Raw genomic sequence first — 25,387 nt, 5'->3', positions numbered from 1 at the left:
TGGGATATGTGCCACTAGAAAAAAGTTTCCAGTCTTCCAAACAGCTGAACACTATAAGCAACCAAGCACAGTAGTAGTTATGCCCCAGAACTGTTGTTTTTGACACCAAGTAAAAAGTGAGGATACATTATGTAAAAAAAAATAATAAAATAAATTATATCTATGTATCTATATCTATACACACATTTCCTGTGTACCCTTAAGTACACATTTAGCAAATAGGAAATTGTTTTTTTTTTTCTCCAGCACAACTACTGTAGCCTGGGTCTAAATATACTGCAACAATCAAAAACTTACCATGAATGGATTGCTAGACATTCCTGGTGCTGCCATCACCTGGCCAAACGGGGTTACAACAGGCTTAGCTTGCCCAAAAGCTCCAAACCCTGCACCTTTAAAGCAGTAACAAAAATGATAAAGCTAAAATGTTGCTTTAAAAAAATAATAATAATAAATACACAAATAAAACAGTCTTGGAATGCAAGACTAAATGCTGGAAGAGGACAAGTCCTACCATTGGGCTGCTGTGGGTAGGCTAGTGGCTGTGGGAAGGCTGCCTGGCCAGGGAATGGCGGCTGCTGAAATGTACCACTAAAGCTGGTTGGAAGATTATAGGCAGTTGTTGCGCCGAATCCTGCTGGCATGCTCAAAGAGCCAGTGCCAAAACTAGCTGTTACACACAAGAAAAAAAGGGGGTATGTTATCTCTTTTCACTTGGGTTCATTTACATTATGAAAAATTGAAAAATTATGAAACTGGTTAAAAAAAAAAACAGAAAACACACACACCACCACCACCATATAAAAAGAGACAGAAAGAACAAAACCACTACAAAACACACACACACGCATTGTAAATACACTCACATACTGCAGCTATTTACTTCACTGGTTAAAGCACCACCAAAATAATGACTCTCACCTTATTCTCATCAGCAAAATTAAAGTTTTCTTAGTGGATACTAAAATGACCACATTTGTAAAAAACAAAGAAAACAATCGCAATAGACACCCATTGTTTTAAATCAAGGTCACGTTCCTAATTTAAATAATTCAAAATGTGTATGAAAATGTTTTAAATATAGAACTATTCTGCAGACATGTAAAGTAGTACAGAACTGCCTGCTAAAAAACTCAACAAAACCAATATTTAATAGCTTTCACCAAAATGAAGCAGAACTATAAACATAAGGAATCCTGAAATGGCATAAAAGCTAATCTGGTCACCTTACTGGACAATATAATTTTTTACAAAACAAATGAAATAAAAAATAACATTTGAAAATTACCAGCACAGAAAACCCTAAGGGACACACTCAAGCTACAACTGCAAGGGTCACCTGCAGTTTCTACAGACTAACAAGAACATGTGATCATGGATGTGTAAGAAAGGTGCAAGCAGGATGTATACGGACAGTCATGAAATGTGTCTTTTACTTTATTTATTTTTTTTATTTTTATATATAACAAAAAGATGGAATTTACAGCGACACATCCATGCCCACAGCAGTCTAGTGGGATCAGCTCACATGCATAGTCCAGGAGAGTTTTAAATGTTTCAAAGCGGTTCAAAACAACAAAGCCACATTTATTTGGGGGAATATGAAATGTGGCAACCTACCAAAGTGAGACTGTTGAAAAGCTTGGCTGTGCAGTGCTCCTAAAAGGCCTTTTTGAAAGCCACAGAAAGTCACAAAAAACAACCAAACACAGCAATAAGTCACACTCCCTTAAGCTGTAGTATTTAATTATTTATTTATTTTATTTATTTATTTATTTATTTTTACTTCAGCTAAAAAATCAGCACATTGGGAAGAACTGGTCTAATAAAATACAAGTGGCAAAATCACACATTTGAGTTGGGTCATCCTCACATGTCTGGCATACAAATACCACACAATATGTTGTTATAGAACATGTGAAGATGAAACCCCAAAGCTATACAAACTGCAAACTTTAGAACAAACAAGCCATTTTCTTCAAGAGGTGCAATGGATTATGACATTATGGTAACCAACAAGTCAAATATTTTATCTTACCCCACATAATTGATTTATTATATAAAATGGATCACTACATGTGTAATGGGCAAAAATGAAAACTACAGAATTAAAAGAGTCATTATCTTTTTCATTTTAAATGTTATCTGCTTTTCTACAGCGTTATTCAATTTAGGGATTGGTATAAGGACTCAAGAGCAGAACAAAGCAACAAAATATTGTTCATTTTGTGAACTATGTTATCACATCAGTAAAGGTTTTAGATGTCCTACACACATACTGTACACCATCTCTATTCAGACGCTTTTCCTTACCTGCTGCTGCCGCTGCAGCTCTCCCATTGGACTGGAACGGATTGGTTGGAGCAGATGCTGGAGGAACAGCACTCTGTGCCATGAAAGGATTTGTTGATGTGGAGGCTTTACAAACAGGGAAATGTTAAATCAGGCTTTATACAAAACACTGGGATTCTCTTTCACACACACAGACACAGAACTGCTGCACGTGAGTTTGACTTGCCATAACTTTCTCTGTGGGCCGATTCTTATCAATGATAAAAACAAAACAATTCTATTACTTTTTTTGTAAATTTAATGTAAAAAAACAAACACGTTTTTCAAGTGGCTTGTTTGACAAGTAGCTGGTTGGTAATAAATTCACAAACTACAAAGCATTGAGGAGAGGTGTGCAGTTTGTACTGCCGATCTAAAAGAGGTTTTTAACTAAAAACACAAAAAAAGTATGGTAATTGATCCTTTTGCATTAAGATGTGTCCTTATACCACACCTTTCTCTTTTAGTTTCTCAATACAGTTATGTATTTCATAATACAGTTGTGTATGTATATATATATATATACACACATATATATACACACACATATATATATATATATATATATATATATATATATATACACACACACACATATATATATATATATAATCTCTTTCTACCGGAATCAGAAATGTAAGTATTTTCCTCTCGGATGTGTAAACTTTACTTCTTAAACCATCACCAGAGTTAAAAAGCATATCCGAGATTGCGGCATCCTCATATTAGAAACTGAACGGACTTTCTTGAAATAGCTAATGGTAACTAAGAAAGCAAGTTTCAAATGTGGAAAGGGGGAGAATTTTGTTTGTAAATTTACAAAAACCCATTTTGATCAATTTAAATTTAAAAAGGTGGGTAAAAACTTTGCAAACTTCAAACAACACAAGCAATGAGAGTTGAATAGCCTTGGTTTAGGATGTCTACTATAACTCTATTAAATTAAACAAACTTCTCTAAGAACTCTGGTATATAATGGGGTACACTTATCTATGTGGCTAGGAATGCATGACCAAATCATGATTTTAACAATATGTAAAGTTCAGTTTAACACTCCTTTTGTGGTTAGTATTCCAAGAACATAGCAAGCATAAATTATGCAAAGACCTATCGGCTCACCTCCAAACCCTGCAGGGATGCTGGATATCACCGATTGTGTCTGTGCTTGACTTGCACCAGTTACTGGTCCGAAAACGTTGCTATAAACCATTAGAGGGGGAAAAAAAAGACCTGAAAAACTACAATTTTATGCATTTCAAAATCACCTTGCTTCTCATTGAAAACTATGAATGTGGAAACTCATTAAAACCGAAACAAAAAAAACACTATTCATGTTTTACCTGCTAACACTGCTGGGTGCGTTATAGACATTACTGGTAGGTGCTGGGGTGCTAAAGACACTGTCTAACTCTGCCAATGCAGCATATCTGTCTCCTCCTACAGATGAAGGCTGACTTGAAGTGGACACAGCTGTCACAGATGGAGCAGAACTAGTGTTGCTCACCGGTCCACTCGCCCCTTCAAAATCAGAAACAAAAACATAAACAGTAGGAATAGAGGTTAGTTCAAGTGATGTATAATTAAGGATGGTCCAAGAGTAGAAGCTTATAGCCCTTTACCAATAATGCATATCAATTCTTAAATAGCCAGAAAGTGCAAGTAAAATGATAGCAGATTTCTAAGACACCGTTAAAAGTTTACAACCTTTACATAAGCTGTATACTTACAGGGCTAGATATGTTCAAAGTACCCAGTTATAAAGACTTTGTTAGTCTTCAGCCTTAATTCATGAAACCAAGTACCTGAATAAAAAGTGATGGTTAGGTGTGCACTTAAGCACATATTAGTTGTCTCTCCAAGAGATGTCTAAATGTGTTGGTGGTCAAATATACAAATCTCACAAATGTTCCAATGTTTTGCTATGTTTGTTAAGCTTGTACATTCATCTCTGTATCAAAGCCTTACACACCTCTAATTAAAAAATGATAATCCGTTTGAGGGTTACAAAAGGTACAGAAATAGGTGTTCATTCTATAACCAAGCAATTCTTCATCAATGTACCCCATAACAACATATGTAGACCACGACTTCAAATGCTAGTACTGCAACACAGACCCATGTTGGTCAAATGCCCTGTGTAGAACAGGATTCTTTATGGTACAGCTGGTATGAAGTCTATTTGGTCACTTTTTCAGTTACAGTCCTGTTTGCAACTTTTACAATCTCTCCATTGAACAAAAGCAAGAAAACACATGTTAAACATGGGTTCCCTCATGCTATTTTTAAACGTATTTAATTTATTTTTACTGTACACTTAACGTCTATGATGTAATTCAGTGTTCAGGTGTTTTGATTCAAGTTTAAAATGTCAGTTTTCAGCAATAGACATGTGTAAACCTGGCAAGATCACCCAAAAAGTCTATTAGGGGGAGCCAGTGCCATGATTTCTCTTATCCAATGCATTATCCTTGCTGTTTGGGTTCCTGTTGTATATCATGTTGCGTTTCAGTCATCACATTCAAAAGAAAAATAAATAAAATAAAAAATACCCTATTTGCTCTAAGAGTAAGAAATACAACACAGAGCAGTGTGGTATTTCTTACAAAAACTGGGAAGAACACCCTGGAATACCTGATGCACCAGAATGTGATGACAAACAGAAAGACACAAAGCTAACCTAAACAACAACAATAATAATAATAATAATAATAATAATAATAATAATAATAAAAATAATAATAATAATATTATTATTATTATTATTATTATTAATTAGGATACTCAATTCTCACCCATACCGAGTTGCCCATTAAGACTGCATTTAAAATATATAGTTTCTGTATCCAGGGATAATGGAAATCACACTTTATATAAAACATGGCTTGTTTGGTTAAAGTGAATTACTTGTTCTGTTCCTCTGAGAAGTTTTTGCTGTCCTGCTTTGTTGTTGTTCTGCAGAAGAATTTAGAAAATTGCCAGCCCTTCTAACTGACAACTTTAATTCTGCAAAACAAATACTGCTGCAGGGAATTTACCTTGCTCAGGTTTATCAGAGCTAAAGATGTTATCCAGGTCAGCCAGAGCTGCATATTTGTCTCCAGTGTGGGTGCTATGTATGTCTACAGCAGCTTTGGGGGGTTCTGTTGCATTACTCTGGGTGGAACTGAAGGCTCCAAAGTGAGCACTAGAGGATTTGGGGAAGTTGTCAAAATGTGCAAAATTGGCATTGGGCAATCCAGAGCTGCTTCCTGTATAAAAAAGAAATTACAATAGTAATCATAACAGGGCTGGAACCAACAGTCCGTCAACCGCCATAGTATCTATTTACTATGCCTGTACACCTTTTCTTGTAAAAGTGAACACATATTGTATCATATCTATACAAAGAGCTGTATAGCTGTATTACATTTCATGTTTATGTCACAACCAAACATGGGTTTGACCAACCAATTATTGGACTAAGGATTTGAATCACATAACCCCTAAACCAACTGGACGATGACCTTTTAAACTGTTCAACCTTTAACAGATTGGAAATGTTAGTTACCAATCAGAAAAGCCATCACTTTTCCCATAAGGAAATACAGAATATGCAGTTCATTGGTTTACATAATACACTTACTATGTAAGCACTTCGCCTAACACCTGCAAATGGTTAAAAACCTAAGCAAACTGTTATTTAACACTTTGCTAGCATTAAACCTTTATCTCTAAACTAGGTCTGGCTAGTTCAGAATTTGCACATAACCTGTTTTGTTTTTTTTGTTTTTTAATTATCCATATCGGGCTGACCTGAGCTCTACGTTCTTACAAGTTATCTGGTTGTAATAATTTAAAGAAAAAAAAATAGTAAGAAAAAATAAATACTGAATACTTGCCATATTATCCCCAGGTTACAAATGTGTTTCACTAACAAAAAGCTTGAGAAATGAGAAGGAACAATTTATTGTTGTTCATGCTATTTTAATTGAACAGTTTGATGCTGTTCACAGTTCCTACCTTCTAATTCTGAGGAAGTATAGGACGTCGAATCTCAAAAATAGATATTGCTGGGCTGTGGTACAGTAAAATACCTGTTCTATATCCTTCAACAAAAAAAAGACCATGCCAAAACATCCCCCTGCAACAGGTTCCTGCATTGGGCAGCACAAGACAAAATCCAAACACACTCCCATGAAACAGATGGTATCAAACTTACATGCGCACCTCTCAGACTTAATATGTTACAGTATTGCACTTAGAATTACCTAGGTTTATTATGTATTTTCTTCTGGAATGTAAAAGTCCAAGGGAGGTTGCAGATGCGTTTAATCCACAAGTCAATGCAAACATGTTAACAGGGTAATAATCATAGTCGAAGAAAAAAATGTAATGTTTATTTCTAATGCAGAAACCCCATTAAACAAAGACCCCACTGCCCAAGTTAACTGTAGACTGTGCTTTTAAAACGGAAACGACAAAATGAAGCCCAAGACTATTTAAAAGACACGACCAACAATGCTACAGGACGAAAACACAGAAGTTGAATGAACCACTCTGAGGTGAAACTTACTGTGCGCAGCATGAAGAGGGAAAGCTGTAGTAAATTCAACAAAACTGCAGCTGGATGAAAGCGTTCTGAACGCTGGACAGCCAAAAAGTGTCAGGAGGGGGTCAAATCAAAAAGAAAGAAACAAACAGAAATGTAAAAGTAAAGTTATCAAAGACAGAAAGATTAAAAGGGATGGACAACCAAGGCAAGCTGTGTTCTGACAGGTAGCATAATTCAGCCCAATCAAACACTGAAATAAAAAAAAAATGAAAAAAAACAAAGTTTATGTCGCATCATGGCATTGTCTGAAGCTGTTCTGGAAAACTACTGTAGATCAAATTTGGTCTTAGGTAACCCATCTTTTGACTGAAATCGGAGTAGCTACTGCACCAGATCATCAGAAGAGAGACCCCACTCAGTAAAAAAAAAGCCATGCGTAACCAGTGTTTTTTGTCTGATTATTAATGTTAGCTGAAGTCTAAATTGGATCAGTTAAAAGACCACACATGATTCCTTAAAAAAAAAAAAATCCAGATACTATGGTTGCAGTTTATTAGACCTGTTTTTTTTTTTCCAGTGTTTGCACAGGGTTAGTCAGAAAATGCCTGCCTAAAGCCTTAAGGGTGGATTATGGATGAGAAGTACAGGAAGTTGACACAAGAACAGAACATACAGCTTAAGGTTTCCCCAGAGCCATCAGAAGAAAAAAAAACTTGATGAAGGAAGCTGAAGATACAGATCAGTCAGCAGTCAGAAAGTCACCACACATTTCCGTTTAGCCAGGCAGAAGGACACTGGAACACTCTACCTGTATTCGGGTGCTGGAACGGCAGCTGACTCGCTGTGGGGAAACCTCCAAAATTACCCGATGCACTAGAATTTCCAAATGCATCAAAGTTTGCAAAGTCTGCGTTTGCATTATTCTGAGCTGTAAAAATCACAGGGGAACAAAAAAAATAAATAAAACAAAACACACCACCTTTAATGATTACGCAAGCACACAATGAGAAATGAAAGCAAAATACTTTGTAATAGATGAATACACGTATTATATGTATAGTCAAGCAGTGACACTGATTTACCGAGGGGCACATGTGTCTGTTCTAATGTCTATACTGCCCAATGCAGTTCACTCTAAATGTTAGATCTAAATGGATTTATAATAATTGTCATGACTTTAAAACCAAGGCTAACATTATTGTGTTTGCCAAGTGTATGCATCTTTGTGCTTCAGTGGAATTCATGGATGCAGGTTTGTGTAAGTTTGTGGACCACTGTCAAGTAGTTACCTTACATCAATAATAAGTGTTAAGCCACAATTTGTATTTTTTTCTTAAGCTTTTAAGCAATTCAAATTTTAAATTGTTTGTCTATTATGGACACACTTTAATAAGTGTAATTTAGTAAAAAAAAAAAAATATATATATATATATATATATATATATATATATGATTTTTACTCTCTTACTCTTCATTTTGTATACATTATACATATTGGCTTTCTTTTGTTAATGAATAGCAGCTATACATGAACAAATAAAAGATAATAAAGTACATTGATAAATCAGGGCATTCAGATTCAGGCAACTTCACACTTCTAAATCTAAACTCAGCTCCAAGAAACAGTGAAAATAACACATTAGCCTTTCTAAGGCAATAGCAAGTGACATACTTTGTACATAACAAAATCTGGTGTATTGTTTCTCATTGTGCCCAAGGCATTGTAATGCAAGTTGCCACATTTTTGCCACTTAGGGGCAATTCAAATCTCTTGTCTAGTTTAAGACAACTACCACAACCCCTCCCCCTCCACACAAACTCCAAGCATTTTCTAGGACAAATACCATACTATGGACCCTACTCTCAAAACCCACAAGCTACCTACAAGTCTGATTTGATTAAAGTTTGGTATTCATGCCAACCACCAATGCGAAGTCTTTAGCTAGCTTCCATTTGTAAAAATCAAGCTAGCAATTGTAGGTGCTGGAACTTTAGCAAATGTGTCCAATGGAAAAGCAAGACTAATTAGGTACAACCTCACTATACATATTGAACTTGTAAAAACTTTACATGCCAACAAGTGCTTTTAACTCAAGAGAACCAAATCCTCCATCTACAGAGCTCTGTACGATATTTTTCTATTAGCAGGCCAACAACTATTCTGCTCCAACCATTATTATCCCTGTGACTACCTAAACAGAGACACTTCCCTCTCATTAGCAGAATTCATCACATTAGTTACAGTACAAAAATCCATTCAGCATCATCGATCCTTGCTTTTACTAAATCATACCTGTATGACTGTTGAAATTTGCGAAGTTTGCAAAGTTTGCAGAGCCTGTAGACTGAGAGGTTGGAGCTGGGGCTGGAGCAGGAGCTGCAAAGATATCACCTCCCAGATCACTGAGGAGATCAAACTGCTTCTTGTCTTGTTGGAAATGTTGCTGTTGCTGTGCTTGTACACGACTAACCACCGGAGACTGAAGAGTAAATCAAAAAGAAACGGCAATTCATTAAACTGAACCATATAATTTCTTCTACAGGAATAACTAAAAACACAAGACAGTCCAAACGTTATAATTCAATCAATTCGACAGCAAATGTGTGAATGCATGCAGTACAACATGGTTATTTCTGACTTGCACCTACTTGGCCTGGTGTGCTTCTGTTTAAGTGCAGTGCCGGTGCAGTCTCTCCAAGAAGCGACTTCAGCGGTCTGACTTCAGGGGTGCTGCTCGTGCTGCTGGCGGAGGAGCCCGACACGGAAGCATGAACCGACGCGACAACCCTCGCTTGTTCTGCAGGGACATACCTGAGTGGAGATACATCCACATTTTTATGTTTCAGAATCTGTACTTAAACTTGCTGAACAAATTGAGGTGGAGGAGTTCACTCACCATCGTTTCTTTTCATATTTTTCTTGAAGGAATTCTTTCACTTTCTGTGGTTCTCTGAAGTCAGGAATACTAGAAGATCTGTCATCATACAATCCCAACCAAATCTGCTTGCATAGCTAGAAGTGAAGAGGGATTATCAATAATACTTTAGTAAAACCATAAGACTGTCTATACAAGATTGACCTAGACCTTGACTTAATGAATCATAAAATGCAGTTGTGTACAGACTGCGTTATGAAGTATTAAGTCTATCATCAGAAGTCACATTCTCGGTCTTCGGTCACAGGTCAAAGTGGACCAACGTCACATTATTCCCAAGGAGTCTCAACACTGAAGATATAAAGTCGGGATCTCAAATGGCTTATGAAATATTAAGTTAGCTAAAATAGCTGTGGCAAACTGACAGCTGCTCAGGTTTTTGTTTATTTTTATTGCAAAGCAGAGCATTTTTGTGTGTCACAAAAAAAAGTGTTGGTTAGGCAGTATCTACTGTAACCAACTGTTGCACAACTTACTGTACTGAACTTTCTTTAAGCCTGTAACTGGCAGAATTATTTAAACTAAGCACAATTTATTTATAAGGCCTGAGCTTCAATGCATTACAGTAGGAGTGATGTTAAGTTATATCATCACTAAAAGCATAAATATTCAACAATCCTGTAATTATAATTTACATAAGTTTGTATATATGTACTGTATGTATACTGCTTTTGTAAACCTTGTGAAGCGCTTGCTTAGCGTGTCTGCATAATGTGTTGTTATTTCAATGTTGTTCTGCCAGGATAGTAACTCACCAAGGCTAAAATCAAGCAATTTCCATAATCATTTCTTGGTGTCCCTACACTGGTCTGTAATTGATCTTTCTAAGCACACTACTAATTGACAGTCCAGTTCTTCTATATTCACCGAAGGGCTGCTTAAGCTGTCAGGAAACAAGCTTCCAACTGTATTCCAAAGCTTAAAAACCCAAAACATGAAATAATAATAAAAAAAAAGTCCCCTAAATTTGCAGAGTACCATTCTACACCAGTTGTTACAATGGGTTTACGCAGGCACCAACAGTACAATAGACAGAAAAAGCCTATTGTATGTAAAGCAGTCATTAATGCTGTTCTATTGGCTTGTGACTGAACAGTTTGGAATGCTAGTGTGCCCACCAATCACAAAAAAAGTTTTGTGCAGACCAGAGACTAGCCATCAATAAATGTTGACAAAAGCACCTGGAAACCATTTATGAAACAGCAGCTAAATGACCACTACAACATTCACCACATTCCAGAAGCAGTCCCACTGAGAACCTGTCTCAAAACAGATCTGAATGAATCGCTGAAGTAGTCAGGACAAAGGATAGCAAGCAATGTAATACATAGATATGGTACACACAGCAATGTACTGTATCCATTTTCAAATCTGGTGGTTTGATTGGATGAACACTGTATCGGAGCACAATGTTCTGTAAAGATTATTGACTTGTAATGGTATATAGCTACAATGCGAATTATACTGTATCAATAAATTATGTGTAATTACAAGCATAAAAAAAACCCTTCCCTATCTGAAGATACTGAACGCTTACTCCAATTCTGCATTTCTTTTAACCCTTTCATATTTTTTTGAGCTGAAAAACAAAGTTATATAAAAAAAGGAACTCATATTTTGTACATATTTTTCTACTCTACCTCAGACTGGGACCTAGGACCTTGAGGGTCTAATGTGATTTCCAACGGCATACGTTCACATACGCCGCTAAGATAAGGCGGGACCTAAAGCAGTGCTGGGACGAACACAGGATTTTTATGTTCGGATATTCGCTCATAATTTAAATAGTCATTCGGATATTCATTAGATTTTCAAAAAGTAATAAAAGCCATTATATTGCTCTGGATGCAGGCAGAGACAGGACATACGTACCCCAGTGAAATAACGACAAAACAATGGATGCCAAATAGTAGTTCAAGTTAAATGTTGTTTTGTTTATTCCCAAAATAAATAGTACATAAAGTTGACAACGCATTTTTTTTTTTTCATTCCTTGCCATTTCCGTTTCTTAACAGTAAACAGTGGCCATAGACATGTTTTCATAAACTAATAAACACAAGGTTTACTTGTGCCTTTTTGTAGCTGAACAAGCAAATGAAAAACTGAAATTTTAACTTTAAACACTTCAAATAAAACAAAACGTGGAAATGGCATAAATATATATCGGGGTTAGTTAACTAAGGCAGTAGTGAGGATTTGCTACCTGCCTGGAAAGTAGGTAGCAAAATGGTCTTATTTCAGTAGCGGTTTATTCAACTAATAATTCCATATAAAAATAATTCTAAAAATAAAAACATATAACTACTGTTTCATAGACTGAAAAACCCAAACTATCACATAGTAGGCCAATATTTAAATTGAAGTATTTATTGAAACCACCTTGTGCTCAACTATGTAATAGAACTAATGCAATTCCTTGTCGAAATGTATTTTGTTTTATCCTTAAGTTCTAAATTTAAGCATTTGATATGCCATCAGTAGTACTGTTAACCAGATTATGTTTCATCGGTGCAAATTAAGTGGTATGAAATTATCCTCCTATGTCTTCAGTTGTTGACTGAGATTTCGGTAACTAATAAGTCATACACACCTATAAAGACAGTGGTTTAAAAGTAAAAGTAACGTGTGCCACAGTATCGTTGAATCCTGCATTGCATGTATAAATTCTAAGGTTACAAACACAACCAAGCCGTTTTGAAAATAAAAGCTAATTCCACCACAATACCCCTACATTTAAAAGATTCATGCAATGTGTTACACTAACTGAATTGTCTTTTCACTGCGTTTTTTAATGCTGTACAATATATATTCCTCTAAAAAATAAACTTGAACTTTGACCCATTCCACTCAGAGACTTCGCTTTCAATTCAAAACACAAAATGTCTCGTTTTCAATCACTCGACAACACCCACAATACAGAAATGTTCATTAACAAAATGAGAATGTCCAAAAATAAATAAATAAATAAAAATAAACTGGAGAGGAACGGGAAATTAAAACAAAGTAAAGGCAATTATCCAAATAAAGCTGAAGCACTAACAGATAACAATGTAGAACATCTACAGCACTGAAACACTACGTTTAAAAAAAAAAACAACTGTACTGCTGAACCTCGTCTTCTTTAATATTAGCATCACAAGGGAATCCATGTATTATAAAAAATAATAGATGGGCCTCTTCAGTGAGTTACAAGAAAACAATTCCATCTCAGGTTTCTGTGACAGTTTATAAATCACTCGACCTTACTGTAACTCACTGAAGCCCATCTATTATTTATAGGCGGACATTCTGAGATTTGTCCCAGCACTAACCTAAAAGTACTGTGTAGTTTCAGATAATTTTTAAAAGACAATGCATCTTGGTGTTCCGGTACACCCTCACCACCGAACCATCCCCCCTCCTCTTCCACCCCACACGTTGAGAGGTCCCTGTGCCGTTGCCTGGAACAATTACTCCTGTTTTAAATTTTATCATGTAATCTAAATGTTACGGTAGAAATTCAAGGTTCTGTACACTGTAACAGGTGGTGTTAAATTATTACATATTCCACAAAAAAAAAAATGTGACAGTTAGTTGGTACTAAAATCTGGGTTAAGAAATCACCGTCTATTTCACTGCAACAAACCACATCCTTTAGTTTCTGCCTGAACATGCTACAAATAGATCCGTCGAGCTGCTCAAATGCTTCATACTGTATATGGTGGTTTCTGAGTAAGTTTGTAAAGGTGGGGGTTCCTGCACAATATTCTACCTGCACAATTTCCTCAAGGTGAATCACTATTTGCTAAAAGCAGTCTCTACCAAGATATTAGAACACTATGTAACCACTGGTAAATTGAGAGCTGTAGATTCACCTAGATGCCTGCAAAACATAGAATACCATCTCTGGGATAATTTCTTTTTTTTTTTCCCCCAGTATTTAATTACAAAAAGGTAAAAGGACACCAGCATTCAATGTTTTTGTGTGAATGTTTTATGGGACACATTCCACCTACTAATTTTACACTCAGGTATTGCAAGTGAATTTCCCATGGGTCACACAGTGAACCACTTTCTGATCAGTGTAAATCAGGCCAAACTGCCTCCGACATCACAATATATGGCTCTAAAAATGAATTAAAAAAGAAACACCACAGGTTTACAAGTACAAACTAGTTATTAATGAAGTAGGCCTACACAAAGTTGCTGCTTAAAAGGAGGGGAAAAAAATGAAGGAACACAGTAGTTGAATGATACAACAAACTGGTTTACACAGTTATTTAGATTACATAGGACACTGCAGCTCTTACTCCTTCGCTGTTTTTACTCTACCTGTTTTCACTACCATCATCCTCCACATTGAACGGGCGTGTATAGTTCCCACAGGACGCGAGCCTTCCTGTTCTAACCTTGTTACAAGGACACAACTACCAGCAGACTCTGAATGATGCAGTCAAAGAAACGAATATTTGTTCTTCTATTTAATTGGAGTGCAAAAAACTGTAGCCAGGATTTATTTTGATTAGGATCATAAAGCTTCAAATTACGATATATATGCAGTACCACTGTGCTGTACATATTTAAACCTGGCATTGTACTTTTTTGATAATTATAGCAGGGAGGTTCAACAAAACCTGAGGATTGAGAATAGAGGCAGTCTGGTAGCAGCAATGCAGTCAACACCTTCACAAACTCAACTACCATAACTATATTGTTTGGCACTCCACTACTGTTGCTTCACCTCACGGACTGGACTATAAACCAGAGTAGGAACTGCTGAATGAAATCACCAGTTGATGCTGATCACGTTAATACAAAAGTAGACTGTCCCCCTCCAACAGATTGTTACGCAGACATTATTATCCTATCAAATCACATTTTGGTGAACTGTCAAACAAAACACGCATTTTTGAGGAGCAGTATTTGGAGGTGCAGGGGTGAAGCACTTCTCAAAAGGTGGTTTTGTGAATACAGCTTGTGTCCCCTTTATTGTACTTCCAGGTTATATTGCACCCTTGTGAAAATATCAGAAGCAGCCATCACTAAGATGAAATGTATGTATTATTTCAGCTTCCAATACTAGCACTGTCAATATACCTATAGTTTGTATTATTTTATCACTACTAAACTGTGTTAACTAAAATGCATTTAATAATAAACAATTTTAATAAAATCAGCAAAATATCCAGGCAAGATCATGCAGCATTCCTCCCCAGGAGGCTTTTTCCTCGCTACAGAAAGATTCCTCCAAAGCCTGCAATAACCAATACACAGATCTACCACATACCCTGCAACCACAGTTCATTACTTTGGAGTCACTGGACTAACTATAGAATTGAGGTCAGTAAACTGAACAATTATTGCAATCATCTCAAATCTGTTTACACTCTACCTTTGCTAATGATATGGTGGAAAAGCTTTATCCCTGGAAAAGAGTAAACTATTTAACCCACTTGGAATGTATTTTACACCAAAATACTCCCAGCACATACTGCAGATTATTATTATTATTATTATTATTATTATTATTATTATTATTATTATTATTATTTTTTTTAATTGAGTTTGAAAAAAGAGGATTAGATGCGTTTCATTTACAGAGCGTGCTCTTGTCCAGGATTAAACAACTACTCCATTTGTTTCGTCCCTCAAAGGTTCACTTGAAAGTTCCGATGAGGCAGAGTTTTGAAGCCCGTGGCAATCAAAAGCTTATAGAACTCATTCAGCAGCAGGAAGCTTTGAACCATTCCACATGCGGCAGATGCACCACAGAGTCTTTGTAGGAGATGAGCTACAAAGTGTTGGGCAAATCTCAACTTAACTCTACCAATGAAACACACTGTACACAGTAAAGCCTGTTAAAGAGAGACAGGAACCTGTTAGTGTTGAACCTAGTGTTGTGGTCATTTAATATGCAAATGTTTTATGTATCATGGGTATTGTTCAGTGCACACAATATTCATAACAAGAAAAAACAAACAGTATTTCAAGCAGAAGCCAAAAATAAATAAATAAATAAATAAATAAATAAATAAATGTCTTCCTTTGACAGTATTCCAATGGCAGGAAGTGGAGGTGAAACAGAAAAAAGCTACAGACAAACTTCATATCCTGAACAGCAGCATACATGTGTTTTCACAGATTAGAGTCTACTGCAAAAAGTTACAGATGTGGACAACGACATTAGAAACAGTCCCAAAACTCAGTTACCCTCAAGGGCATCTGGCATTCTTTAATAAAGGCCATATATGCAGCACGTTCGTTGTCATGCTTTTGTACCATCCAGGAATTTATTTTATTAGTTCTGAGTCAAAAGAAAGCAAGCATGCCTAATTCAGGTCTAAAATTCTAACTGTGGTTAAAAAGTAAGCAGCAGGTTGTTTGAAGCGAGGTGGCTGTGCTAGATTGTACCTGTAGTACTGACTTAACTTGGCTACAACCGACAGGAATACTTTTTTCTGTGCTGACTTTCAAGTTTGTTTTCCGAAAGCTGGTGTTTGTTTTACGTTCTGTTTAGAAGCCTCTATAGTAGACACTCGTTTAATGTGCAATTCTGAAGCTAAATAATAATTCCTCTCCAGGCGCTCAGGTTTCTGTTTATAGACAACATGCAGTGGAGGATCCAGGGCCAGACCCAAATAACCACTTCACAAGAGGTGTGTTTATTCAGGAAAGACATCTTGATCATCACACCTCTGGTGTATAGTACTGACTAACTTATTCCAGCAGAAAACCATGAATGTAATATAAACCATACTCTGACACGCACATCCATACTATGACTATCACGTTTTTAGACTTATCCTTAAAATACATTGTGTAAAAAAATAAATAAATAATTAAAACAAAGGTATTGCAATAATTAGTCTGGTTGCTCATATGTAAGAAAAGATGTAAGAAATGACTTTTGACAAAATAATGAATTCATCATTTTCTCAGCTGCAGATCTGGTATCAAATTCACAATGAAAGAATGAAAGATAATACTGTCAAAGTATTGTTTTTCACAAACACAGGCTGCTAAAATTTTTTAAAAAATACTGTGCGTTACTGTGTCTTAATAGGCTCTATGCCCCTCATATGAATTTTTTGTGGAGTCTTGATATTTTATTATACAAGCATGGCACATGTTTACTTTACAGTAATGTTAATAATCCAAGTACATTTCCATGAGACAGACCAGCAAATAGCCTTCTCTGTTACTCGGTAGTTTTTTTGTTTTTTTAAAGATTTGCTAAAAGGATATAAAGGAAATTGTCACTAGAAACTTCCTTAAGCCTTCTGCCTTTTGCCACATGGCTTGTGTTTGTTTAAACATTCCACTATCCTCACAGGGCCAAGAAAAGAAAAAAAATGTCACTGCTGTCAAACTGTTGTGTGACATATCTTCAGCAGTTAATGTGCTTTAAACAATAGCTTTGAATGTTCATACAAATGCATACAATCCAGTTAGTACAGTATTCTAACGCTGCTTATGAATGAAGAGGGCATACAATTATCAGTTTAGTAAAATAACACATTCCTAAAAATCGGTATGCTCCATACAGATAACCAGGAATAAAATGCAGCAGAACTTGTTTTACAGTATACTGTTGCAGCAAGTTTCCTGTTTTACCCAGTCCCTGGCTGAAATGACTTACCTCATTGCCATGTTTCTGCAAAAACTCTATTTCCTGCTGTGTGAAGGTAGTCATGGAGATAGACTTCACTCTGTGGGGTGGATTTAAGCCTCGTCTGTAAACACAAACAAAGAGGTTCAATATATTTTTTCTACATAAACATGATGTCAAAAAATAATTGTACAACTGACTTCTGGAGCAGTTCCACCTAAAAGGTTATTTGTTAAAAGTAGTGAGCAAACCTTTTTGATCTTGGATAACAGAATGACTAGAAAAGTCATATTATTGTATGAAAAACAAAACTAACAAAATAGGCTTCCAAATGCATAATGCCTGTTAAAGACTGTCCATCTGTCTGCATGTCTGTCAGTACACCTACACCATTTTCAAAATAATATCCAATATGATAAACTAACTCCATTAACTGTTGACATTTCAAAGCACTTTCATTCAACATATCAAGTATTTAGATAATTTAAAAAAGTGACAGAATTTATAAGTCATAAAAGCTGACTTGACAAGAATGCTTACAACCTGTCCTTAAATGAAGCAAACAAACAAAAAACTCTAATGACCAGATAACCTTCAGTTCACATGTGAACAACAGGATATTACACATTTAAGTGGTGCAGTGATCCAATTGAATGGCTTCTGCAAACATTTAGACAAGAAGTAAAAACTGCAAGCATTTTGCAAGTTAAAAAAAATTGCAGCTTGTGAATTCACTGTATTTCTGTGGCAGGATTGAGACTTACTGCCTGCTAGGCTTGGTTGAGGGGAAGGGCAGCAAGTGATTGGCTGTGCTGGACCTCAATCAGCAGGTGGGCGGGTCTTGACCGAGTGTCTGTCAGTTTAAAAACATCCGCGGGAGATGGTTCGAGGCGACTGTAAGAGAGGAGGAGAGGGTCCGCGCTGCAGGAACGACCGCTACGCCACCTGAGACTGCAAGCGGTGCTTGTGAAGGCAATGCCCAGCCAAGGCCGTATGAAGCAGCACGAGTCATTGTATGAATACTGGCTCATGAGTAGGTTAGTTAGGGGATAGTGATCCCATGTGATGTATAGCGAGGGTTACGTAGTGTAGCCGGTTTCTGGAGCGGGACGCCTCGTTTATAAGGCTAGCACTCGCCCTCTGGGGCACCTTTTATTTGTAGTTTTTATACTGTGTTTTATTTTTGCCTTTTGTACAGCTTGCTGTATGTGTCCTCTGTGCGTTACCATGGCTGGTAACGTCACATGACCACCTTTACTTTCGTTTCTGTTTGTGTTAATAAATCCTGCGCGCCTGTGTCGGCGTTTCAACTCCACCCCACAATGTCTCTCTGTACTTTGTAAACAGCGGCTACCCACGCACGTGACGTGAGACCCTGTCACACGGCCATTAGGAGAAATCATCCCATTCTAAAAGCTTAGATCATTGTATAGTTCAATTCATATTTCTGAGCTGGTTTTCTGTGCCAGTGAAAAATGCACCCCCCATTCCTCATCAAATTCCAGTATTATCCTCAAAAACAGGTCTCAATGAACTCTCCCTTCCAGACTGACTATTCTCAAATACTCCCTACAGTAGGCAGCAAATGCACAGGCATGTCTACAGGGAAACCACAACAAGTTAGTACAGGAAATTAATGATCAAATGTTACTGTAAAAACATCAAAAGATGTTCAGTAATGGCTACCAGTTTGTTTTCATTACAGAGAACATACAGTATCTGTTTGGACTAAACTCTTTAGTACTGTATGCATGCATTGTGTTGTAAATTGAGCCCTTCCTTGAAAATAATACAATAGATCAGTCAGAAGGAGGCTTCCAGGAAATTCAAATACACTGCAGTACTTTGTACTGACTGGCAATGCATGGCTGACACCAGCTTATTCCAGGATGATCTACTGTGCACATGGCAGCCAAGGGTAATCTGAGGCTGCAAGGCTGGATGCGTGACTTACTATCTCAAAGCAAAACACTGGTCAACAAAGAAAACAAAATTTAAAAAAAATACACTATTTAGCTTCAGCATATATCCATCTCTATCCTGGAACCAATTCAACAAATACAGTGTACCTAAGACAATCAGTGTGATTTGAGTGCAAATTATTTGAGAGTGCTGTATTCTAATTCTATTGGCTAAAATGCAGCACTATTAGCAATTTACTTTTATTTTTTAACAGCTCAGCTACATTAAAACACCACTTTTTCCTGCTCCTTGAAACTGTCAGATCTTGGATAACATCAGTTTACACTTGGTACGATCGATGCCCTCAAACATTGTGCGCAGTACCAAACCAGTCCTCTTTAGATAAACACCCCTTCCCATTTCATTTTGTACCCTTTAGAATTAGTCAAAATCATTACTGAAGAGAGGATCTCTCGCTTAATGTGGGGGGGGGGAGGGAGATTTCCTATGTGGCAGCTATATGCCAGCAGAATGAACTGTAACACTAGAACAGACTGCTAAATAATTAACTTCCACTGCCATTTAGGCTATACTCCAAAAGCACTGCATGTTCTGTACTTCTTGTTATATGCATACTGTACTTAGTGCAGTACTGATCAAGATATAAAGGATAAACAGTGCAGGTCTTGCAGTGGCAAGTCTGTAAGGCATAAGGGTGCTTAACAGTTTATAATGAATCTAAATGTCCTAAACAAGTTAAGCAGTTCTCTAGTTATATTTTAGACTCTAAAGTGTGACAGATACATTGCATCTACAATGGTGGATAATAAGAAGGATAGAATGACAGCATTCGGATCCTAAGCAAGTGCCCCACTAAATGGAGATTACTGACTTTCGTTGTCAGCAAACATAACAAAGGTGGTGCTGATAAGATGGCCCCATTCCAATTGTAGGGAGAATGTTTATCTTAGGATATCGAACATTCTTCTGAAATGTTTTACAAAACATCATTAAGGCTGGCATGCTGCCAGGAAATGGTTTCAGTTATAGAATAAAAGGAAAAACTGACCCTGGCAGTCCCAGCTGCATGTGCGTCTCTGGCAATCAGCCAGCCAGCTGCCATCTTTCCACAGCCCTTTACACTGGAGGTACATTCCTGCAATAGTCTGTCTGAACAAATACTGTACCTGGTGGGCTGTAAAGGGATTTGGAAAGTGAGCCAGGAAGAATAAATAGAAGAACTTCAGGACACTCAAGTGCTGCCAATTTTTCCAAAATGTCTGATAAAGCAGCAGCAGTAATAGTACTGCATGTTCAAGCAGACAACACATTTTAAAAAATCTACAGTATCGGTGGAAAAATACTGCTATGTGCAATTTTGGAATTTACTTTACTGCAAAATTGGACCAGTTTTATATTTCACCACATGTCTACTGTGCCAACTCCACAGTATACACAAGTCCACCCACACATCAAATATATGTTGCCAAGAACCTTTGTACATTTGTAACACCTGTACACATAGAACACCTGTATGTACTGCTGCAATGATGTGTGCATTACTTTAACAGTTAAATATTTATTTTTGGAATGTTAACAGTTTATTTGTATATGTATACATTAGGACAAATTTCTGAAAGAAAAAAATGTTTATAATACATTTCCTCCACACTGTCTCCTGATCCCAAAAGCCTATGTAACTAGCACTGCAATATTATTACTGGCTGGATTAAATACAATCTCTCAAAAACAGACACTGATCCAGATTAAAGAGCACCTTGCCCTGGGCTAGGTTTACACTCATTTCACAGGCCTGAGGCTATTTAGCTTCTGTTTGACAGGGGGCATCGGTTTGAGCTCTGTTCTATTAGGAGGCAGTGTGGTCCAGTAGTTAAAGTCCAGGGTTTGTAACCAGAAGGTCACCAGTTCAAATCCCACCTCTGCCACTGACTGCCTCACTGTGTGACCCTGAACAAGTCACTTAACCTCCTTGTGCTCCATCCTGCAGATCAGATGTTAAATCCATGTCTATGCAGAGTCACTTACAATGCACGATTCACAATCTACCTCTGTAAAGTGCTTTGTGATGGTGGCCCACTTTGAAAGGCACCATATAAAAGTAAAGATATTATTATTATAAAACAGATGCCAGCACTATGGCTAACAGCAGCATTCCCAACAACAGTCTTATAACCAGCAGTGCAAAGGCAACAAGCTGCATGGGAAAACTAAGCATGAATTTCAGTGGGGGATTGCAGGAATCATGCATTTTCCAAGTTGCTCCCACATATCTGCAACTTTCAGTGCAGGAAAATCCCCCAGAGATATTTTAAGACACCAAGCTACTGTATTTTTCATCCAATTTTTAATGCCGCATGACAATTCTCTTGTACGTGATTCTTGGCCACTATCTTTAAGCATTATAGAAACTCCGCACACTGCAGTAAGTAAAGAGGGGAAAAAAAATATGATATTAAGTCTATCTCGGTGTTTTGCAAGCGGTGACTTTCACTTTACTCTTAAAACCCGGTCCCATTAATTTTGGGGCGCCAGCGCACCGAAGGTTACGCGCATATTTCTCATATTTTTTTGCCATTCCCCCTAAAAGTTTGGAATCCCACCCCCATTGACTGAAGCAGAGGGGGAAAATCCCCCCAGCACACAAAAATGAAATTCAAGCTCTGATGTTTGATTTGAAGAACACTCTGGTAGAATTAAAATACTTGTGATGGACAAAGATGTCAAGGATTTACTGTATGGTTTTCCTTTTAAGTTACTGCCTCCCCATCTTTGTAAATTCATGAAAAACTTGAAATTCAACAGCTGATGCTGACATGAGAATGTTCCTGTCGGTTCCAAAGAAATTATAGCTAGAAAATCTTCGGGTCCCAACCAAATCCTTCGGTGCACAACGATTCTGCAGCCCTGACACAGGTCATTTATTCACAAACAGCAGAAATAACAGCGATTAATAGATGTCCCAACGAACTCACCTGGAACATTAATCTGAAACTCCCAAAATATATTAATTTGGCAAAACTGTGCATTTTTAGTCCTAGAGAGAGACACAACTGCCAGCAAGTAAAACACACATCTACAGTAAGCTAGTATCCAGCATTTTGTGCCACTGTACCTGATAAGTAAATTAGCAACAAATGCTTACTACATTAACATCCATACTCTTTTACTGTATTTATTTAACTAGTAGATTTACCCATTGAGACCGAAACTTTATTTTCAAAGGGCCCCTGAAATGTTTGGTTTCATTGTTTAACAGTATTTTATTCCCCCAGAACAGACTGCTTTGTTAGTATTTTATACTTAAATTTGGAATATGCAGAGTAAAAGTTGTTGTTGCTTCACAATACCAAATCATTTCCTGTTGCTCAGTTTCACCCCAATGGTTTGCAGTTTATGCAACGGGTTACACTGGAACTAAGAAACCATTAGATTTGATACATTTTATTTTCAGCATTTTACGTAGTCTCCTAGTTAAAAGTATATTTGAAAAGGCTGTAGATGAGCAATACTACTGCTGTGGGGGATTCAATGCTGACCAATGCTACTAAGAGCTTTTTAAAGCAATCTCATTTTATTTTACTATAGGCAGGTTTAAAAGTGGCTGCTAAAACATGATCGCTCATGGTTGTATATATAGCAATTAAGTAAATATAACAACTTACACACTTTTATATTCCTAAGTCGGATAGGTACTTTTTTATGGTGGTTATTGTCGTACTTTCCAGAAAGTAAACTTTCTACTCTACAGCCCACACAGGCAGTTCCAGATCTAAGATTACTGGCACAAAGATGCAAAAACGTACTGTCTCTCTGACTCAACAAACCACCAATGTGTGGAGAAACTTATAACAGTATCACAGAATTTACTTTTGAGGTTCACAAGCCCACTACACCGTTTCACACACAACACACAAAAATGAATCAACTTTCTTATTTAGCCAACAAATGATTAACACAAATGTGTCTCGTGCTACTAAGCAGACCTTTATTTTTTGTTTAATTAATTCCAATATGATTCAGCAGACATCTCAAAACATCTCAAAAGCAGACTGGCCAGAGACTCGTTTGGCGGTCAGTTTCAGGAAATGTAGCTATATGCCTGGCCTTGTACTATTATTTGATTAGGTTCCAGTATTTTGTATTATGAATCTAACCATGAAAATGATTTGGCAAAAGATAACTAATTTATCTTATAAAGTTGATTTTTATATTATTGTATATTGGTCCCAATGTTACATTTTTCAAAAAATGTGTGTTTTTTTTTTTTTTTTTTTTTTTAAAGGGATAAATAGTATACATGGCATCTGGTGATTACTGGTGTCTTCAATTTTACCAGAACGTGGACATTAAATACATCCAACAGTAGGTTGTAAATCACACGTTTAATCTCTGTAATTGCTAATGAAGCAAAACAGATAATGGGCTTGAAAAATCTTCATAAAACCTGTATAATGAACACTAAGAATGTAACAAATAAATACTGGAACTGTTTGTTCATCTTATTAGTTTGGAGGTCAGCTAATCAATCTATCCAAGACACTTTTCTGGCAGCTTCTCAGTGGGCGATCTACTTTGCGTGTGTGAGCGAAGGTAATCTCTCACACACAACTTATTCCAACCTATTTACTCCTGGGAGATTTCTAATATAAATCTACAATTGGCACTTTTTAAGGATAAAAGCTTGTATGCAAGGCTACATTTTTTGTTGTGAACCTAGCTGGATGAACACTAATAAGAGAAGCTTTAGACCATCACATAACAGCTAACTAACATTTCCAAATTATTATTTATTTTTTATTTATTTATTAGCAGACGCCCTTATCTAAGGCGACTTACAATTGTTACAAGATATCACATTCTTTTTACATACAATTATTATTATTCATTTTTTTCACACTATTTTTTTACATACAATTACCCATTTATACAGTTGGGTTTTTCCTGGAGCAATCTAGGTAAAGTACCTTGCTCAAGGGTACAGCAGCAGTGTCCCTCACCTGGGAGTGAACTCACGACCCTCCGGTGAAGAGTCCAGAGCCCTGACCGCTACTCCACACTGCTGTTTACTCTGGTAAGACTGAGCTTTGGAAATTACACACCACACAGGTATCTGGGTAGATTAACTTGTTCCAAATTTGACGTGTTTCACAAGAACTAGATGAATTGAAAGATTTTAATTTGAGTAAGACTGAATTATTTCAAAAAGTTATTCTTAAATGATTTTGGTTCCTACAGTAGCTTTGCTCTTCAATATTTTATACAGTATTTCACTTGGCAGCCCAAGTGATGTGACAATGTACAAAAGTATTCAATGCATGAAAACTGCTACATCATGCCACATCATTTCTTGAATGCACAAAGCTTTGTTGCAAATGAAACCTGACACAATGTGCTTTACTTGGGAGGGCTAGACTGATAAATGGATTATCTACCAAAGGCACTAAACTCTCCACTGGCTGCAGGCACAGTCTCCAACACCATTAACACCCAGATAAAACAGTCAGCATATTTTCAATGGGAAGGCCAATGCAGTTGCAATCCAAAGCAGAAACTGGATGCAGTAGTACATGACAAGAAGCAAAAAAAAAGAAGGCACTTAAAACATTGCAATGGTGGATGACTGTACCAGCTTACCCTAAAAACCAGCTTACCCTAAAAGTTAAACTGCCCATTTACCATTTCATTGATAAAGCACTAAACTGGGTCTTTCTTTGGTTAGCCAGAAACAGCATTTATTTCATTGCAGAAATAGCCTTGCATTCATGAAAGCAAACAAGCCTATAATAAGCCTAAACTTTACAGCTGCTAATTCTGATTAGTGGATCATTTTTACTGTACAGTAAACATTTTCACCATTACAAATGTAAGAAATGGACAGGGTCAATCGCGGTTGTTTTTTATACAAATTTAGAATGTTAAAGTGTAACTTGAATATGGATTTAGAAGAATATCACTCTAGAAGATCCAATTCAAGGAGTAAACAGTCAATAATTTTGTTTTAAAGTAAAAGACCACAACCATGTGCAGAGACAGTAAACACCCAACAGCAGCTCATATCTGTCACCTCAACAGGCATGC

The 25,387-nt window shown here is 36.8% G+C and overlaps 1 protein-coding gene across 8 annotated transcripts in view; it reads right to left on the bottom strand.

Annotated features, from left to right (window-relative positions):
* The window catches only part of LOC117423428 (arf-GAP domain and FG repeat-containing protein 1), a 28,336-nt gene that overhangs the window by 1,549 nt on the left and 1,400 nt on the right, over window positions 1-25,387 (bottom strand). The window contains exons 2-14 of one of the 8 annotated variants that reach the window (XM_058990250.1): window positions 17,417-17,510; window positions 9,760-9,875; window positions 9,512-9,674; window positions 9,156-9,342; window positions 7,671-7,790; window positions 6,884-6,955; window positions 5,367-5,579; window positions 3,672-3,849; window positions 3,451-3,530; window positions 2,314-2,418; window positions 1,621-1,668; window positions 515-670; window positions 298-392 (exon numbers count right to left, since the gene is read on the bottom strand). In XM_058990250.1, coding sequence (XP_058846233.1) covers window positions 298-392; window positions 515-670; window positions 1,621-1,668; window positions 2,314-2,418; window positions 3,451-3,530; window positions 3,672-3,849; window positions 5,367-5,579; window positions 6,884-6,955; window positions 7,671-7,790; window positions 9,156-9,342; window positions 9,512-9,674; window positions 9,760-9,875; window positions 17,417-17,510 — 1,627 coding nt within the window. The remainder of the gene's footprint in view (window positions 1-297; window positions 393-514; window positions 671-1,620; window positions 1,669-2,313; window positions 2,419-3,450; window positions 3,531-3,671; window positions 3,850-5,366; window positions 5,580-6,883; window positions 6,956-7,670; window positions 7,791-9,155; window positions 9,343-9,511; window positions 9,675-9,759; window positions 9,876-17,416; window positions 17,511-25,387) is intronic. The other 7 variants (XM_034039201.3, XM_058990251.1, XM_034039204.3 and 4 more) reach the window with 7 other exon arrangements.

Source organism: Acipenser ruthenus, chromosome 17 (assembly GCF_902713425.1).
Source record: "Acipenser ruthenus chromosome 17, fAciRut3.2 maternal haplotype, whole genome shotgun sequence".
Taxonomy (NCBI): domain Eukaryota; kingdom Metazoa; phylum Chordata; class Actinopteri; order Acipenseriformes; family Acipenseridae; genus Acipenser; species Acipenser ruthenus.
The sequence above is the reverse complement of the archived record's forward strand: the minus strand, read 5'-3'. Positions and strand labels throughout refer to the sequence as shown.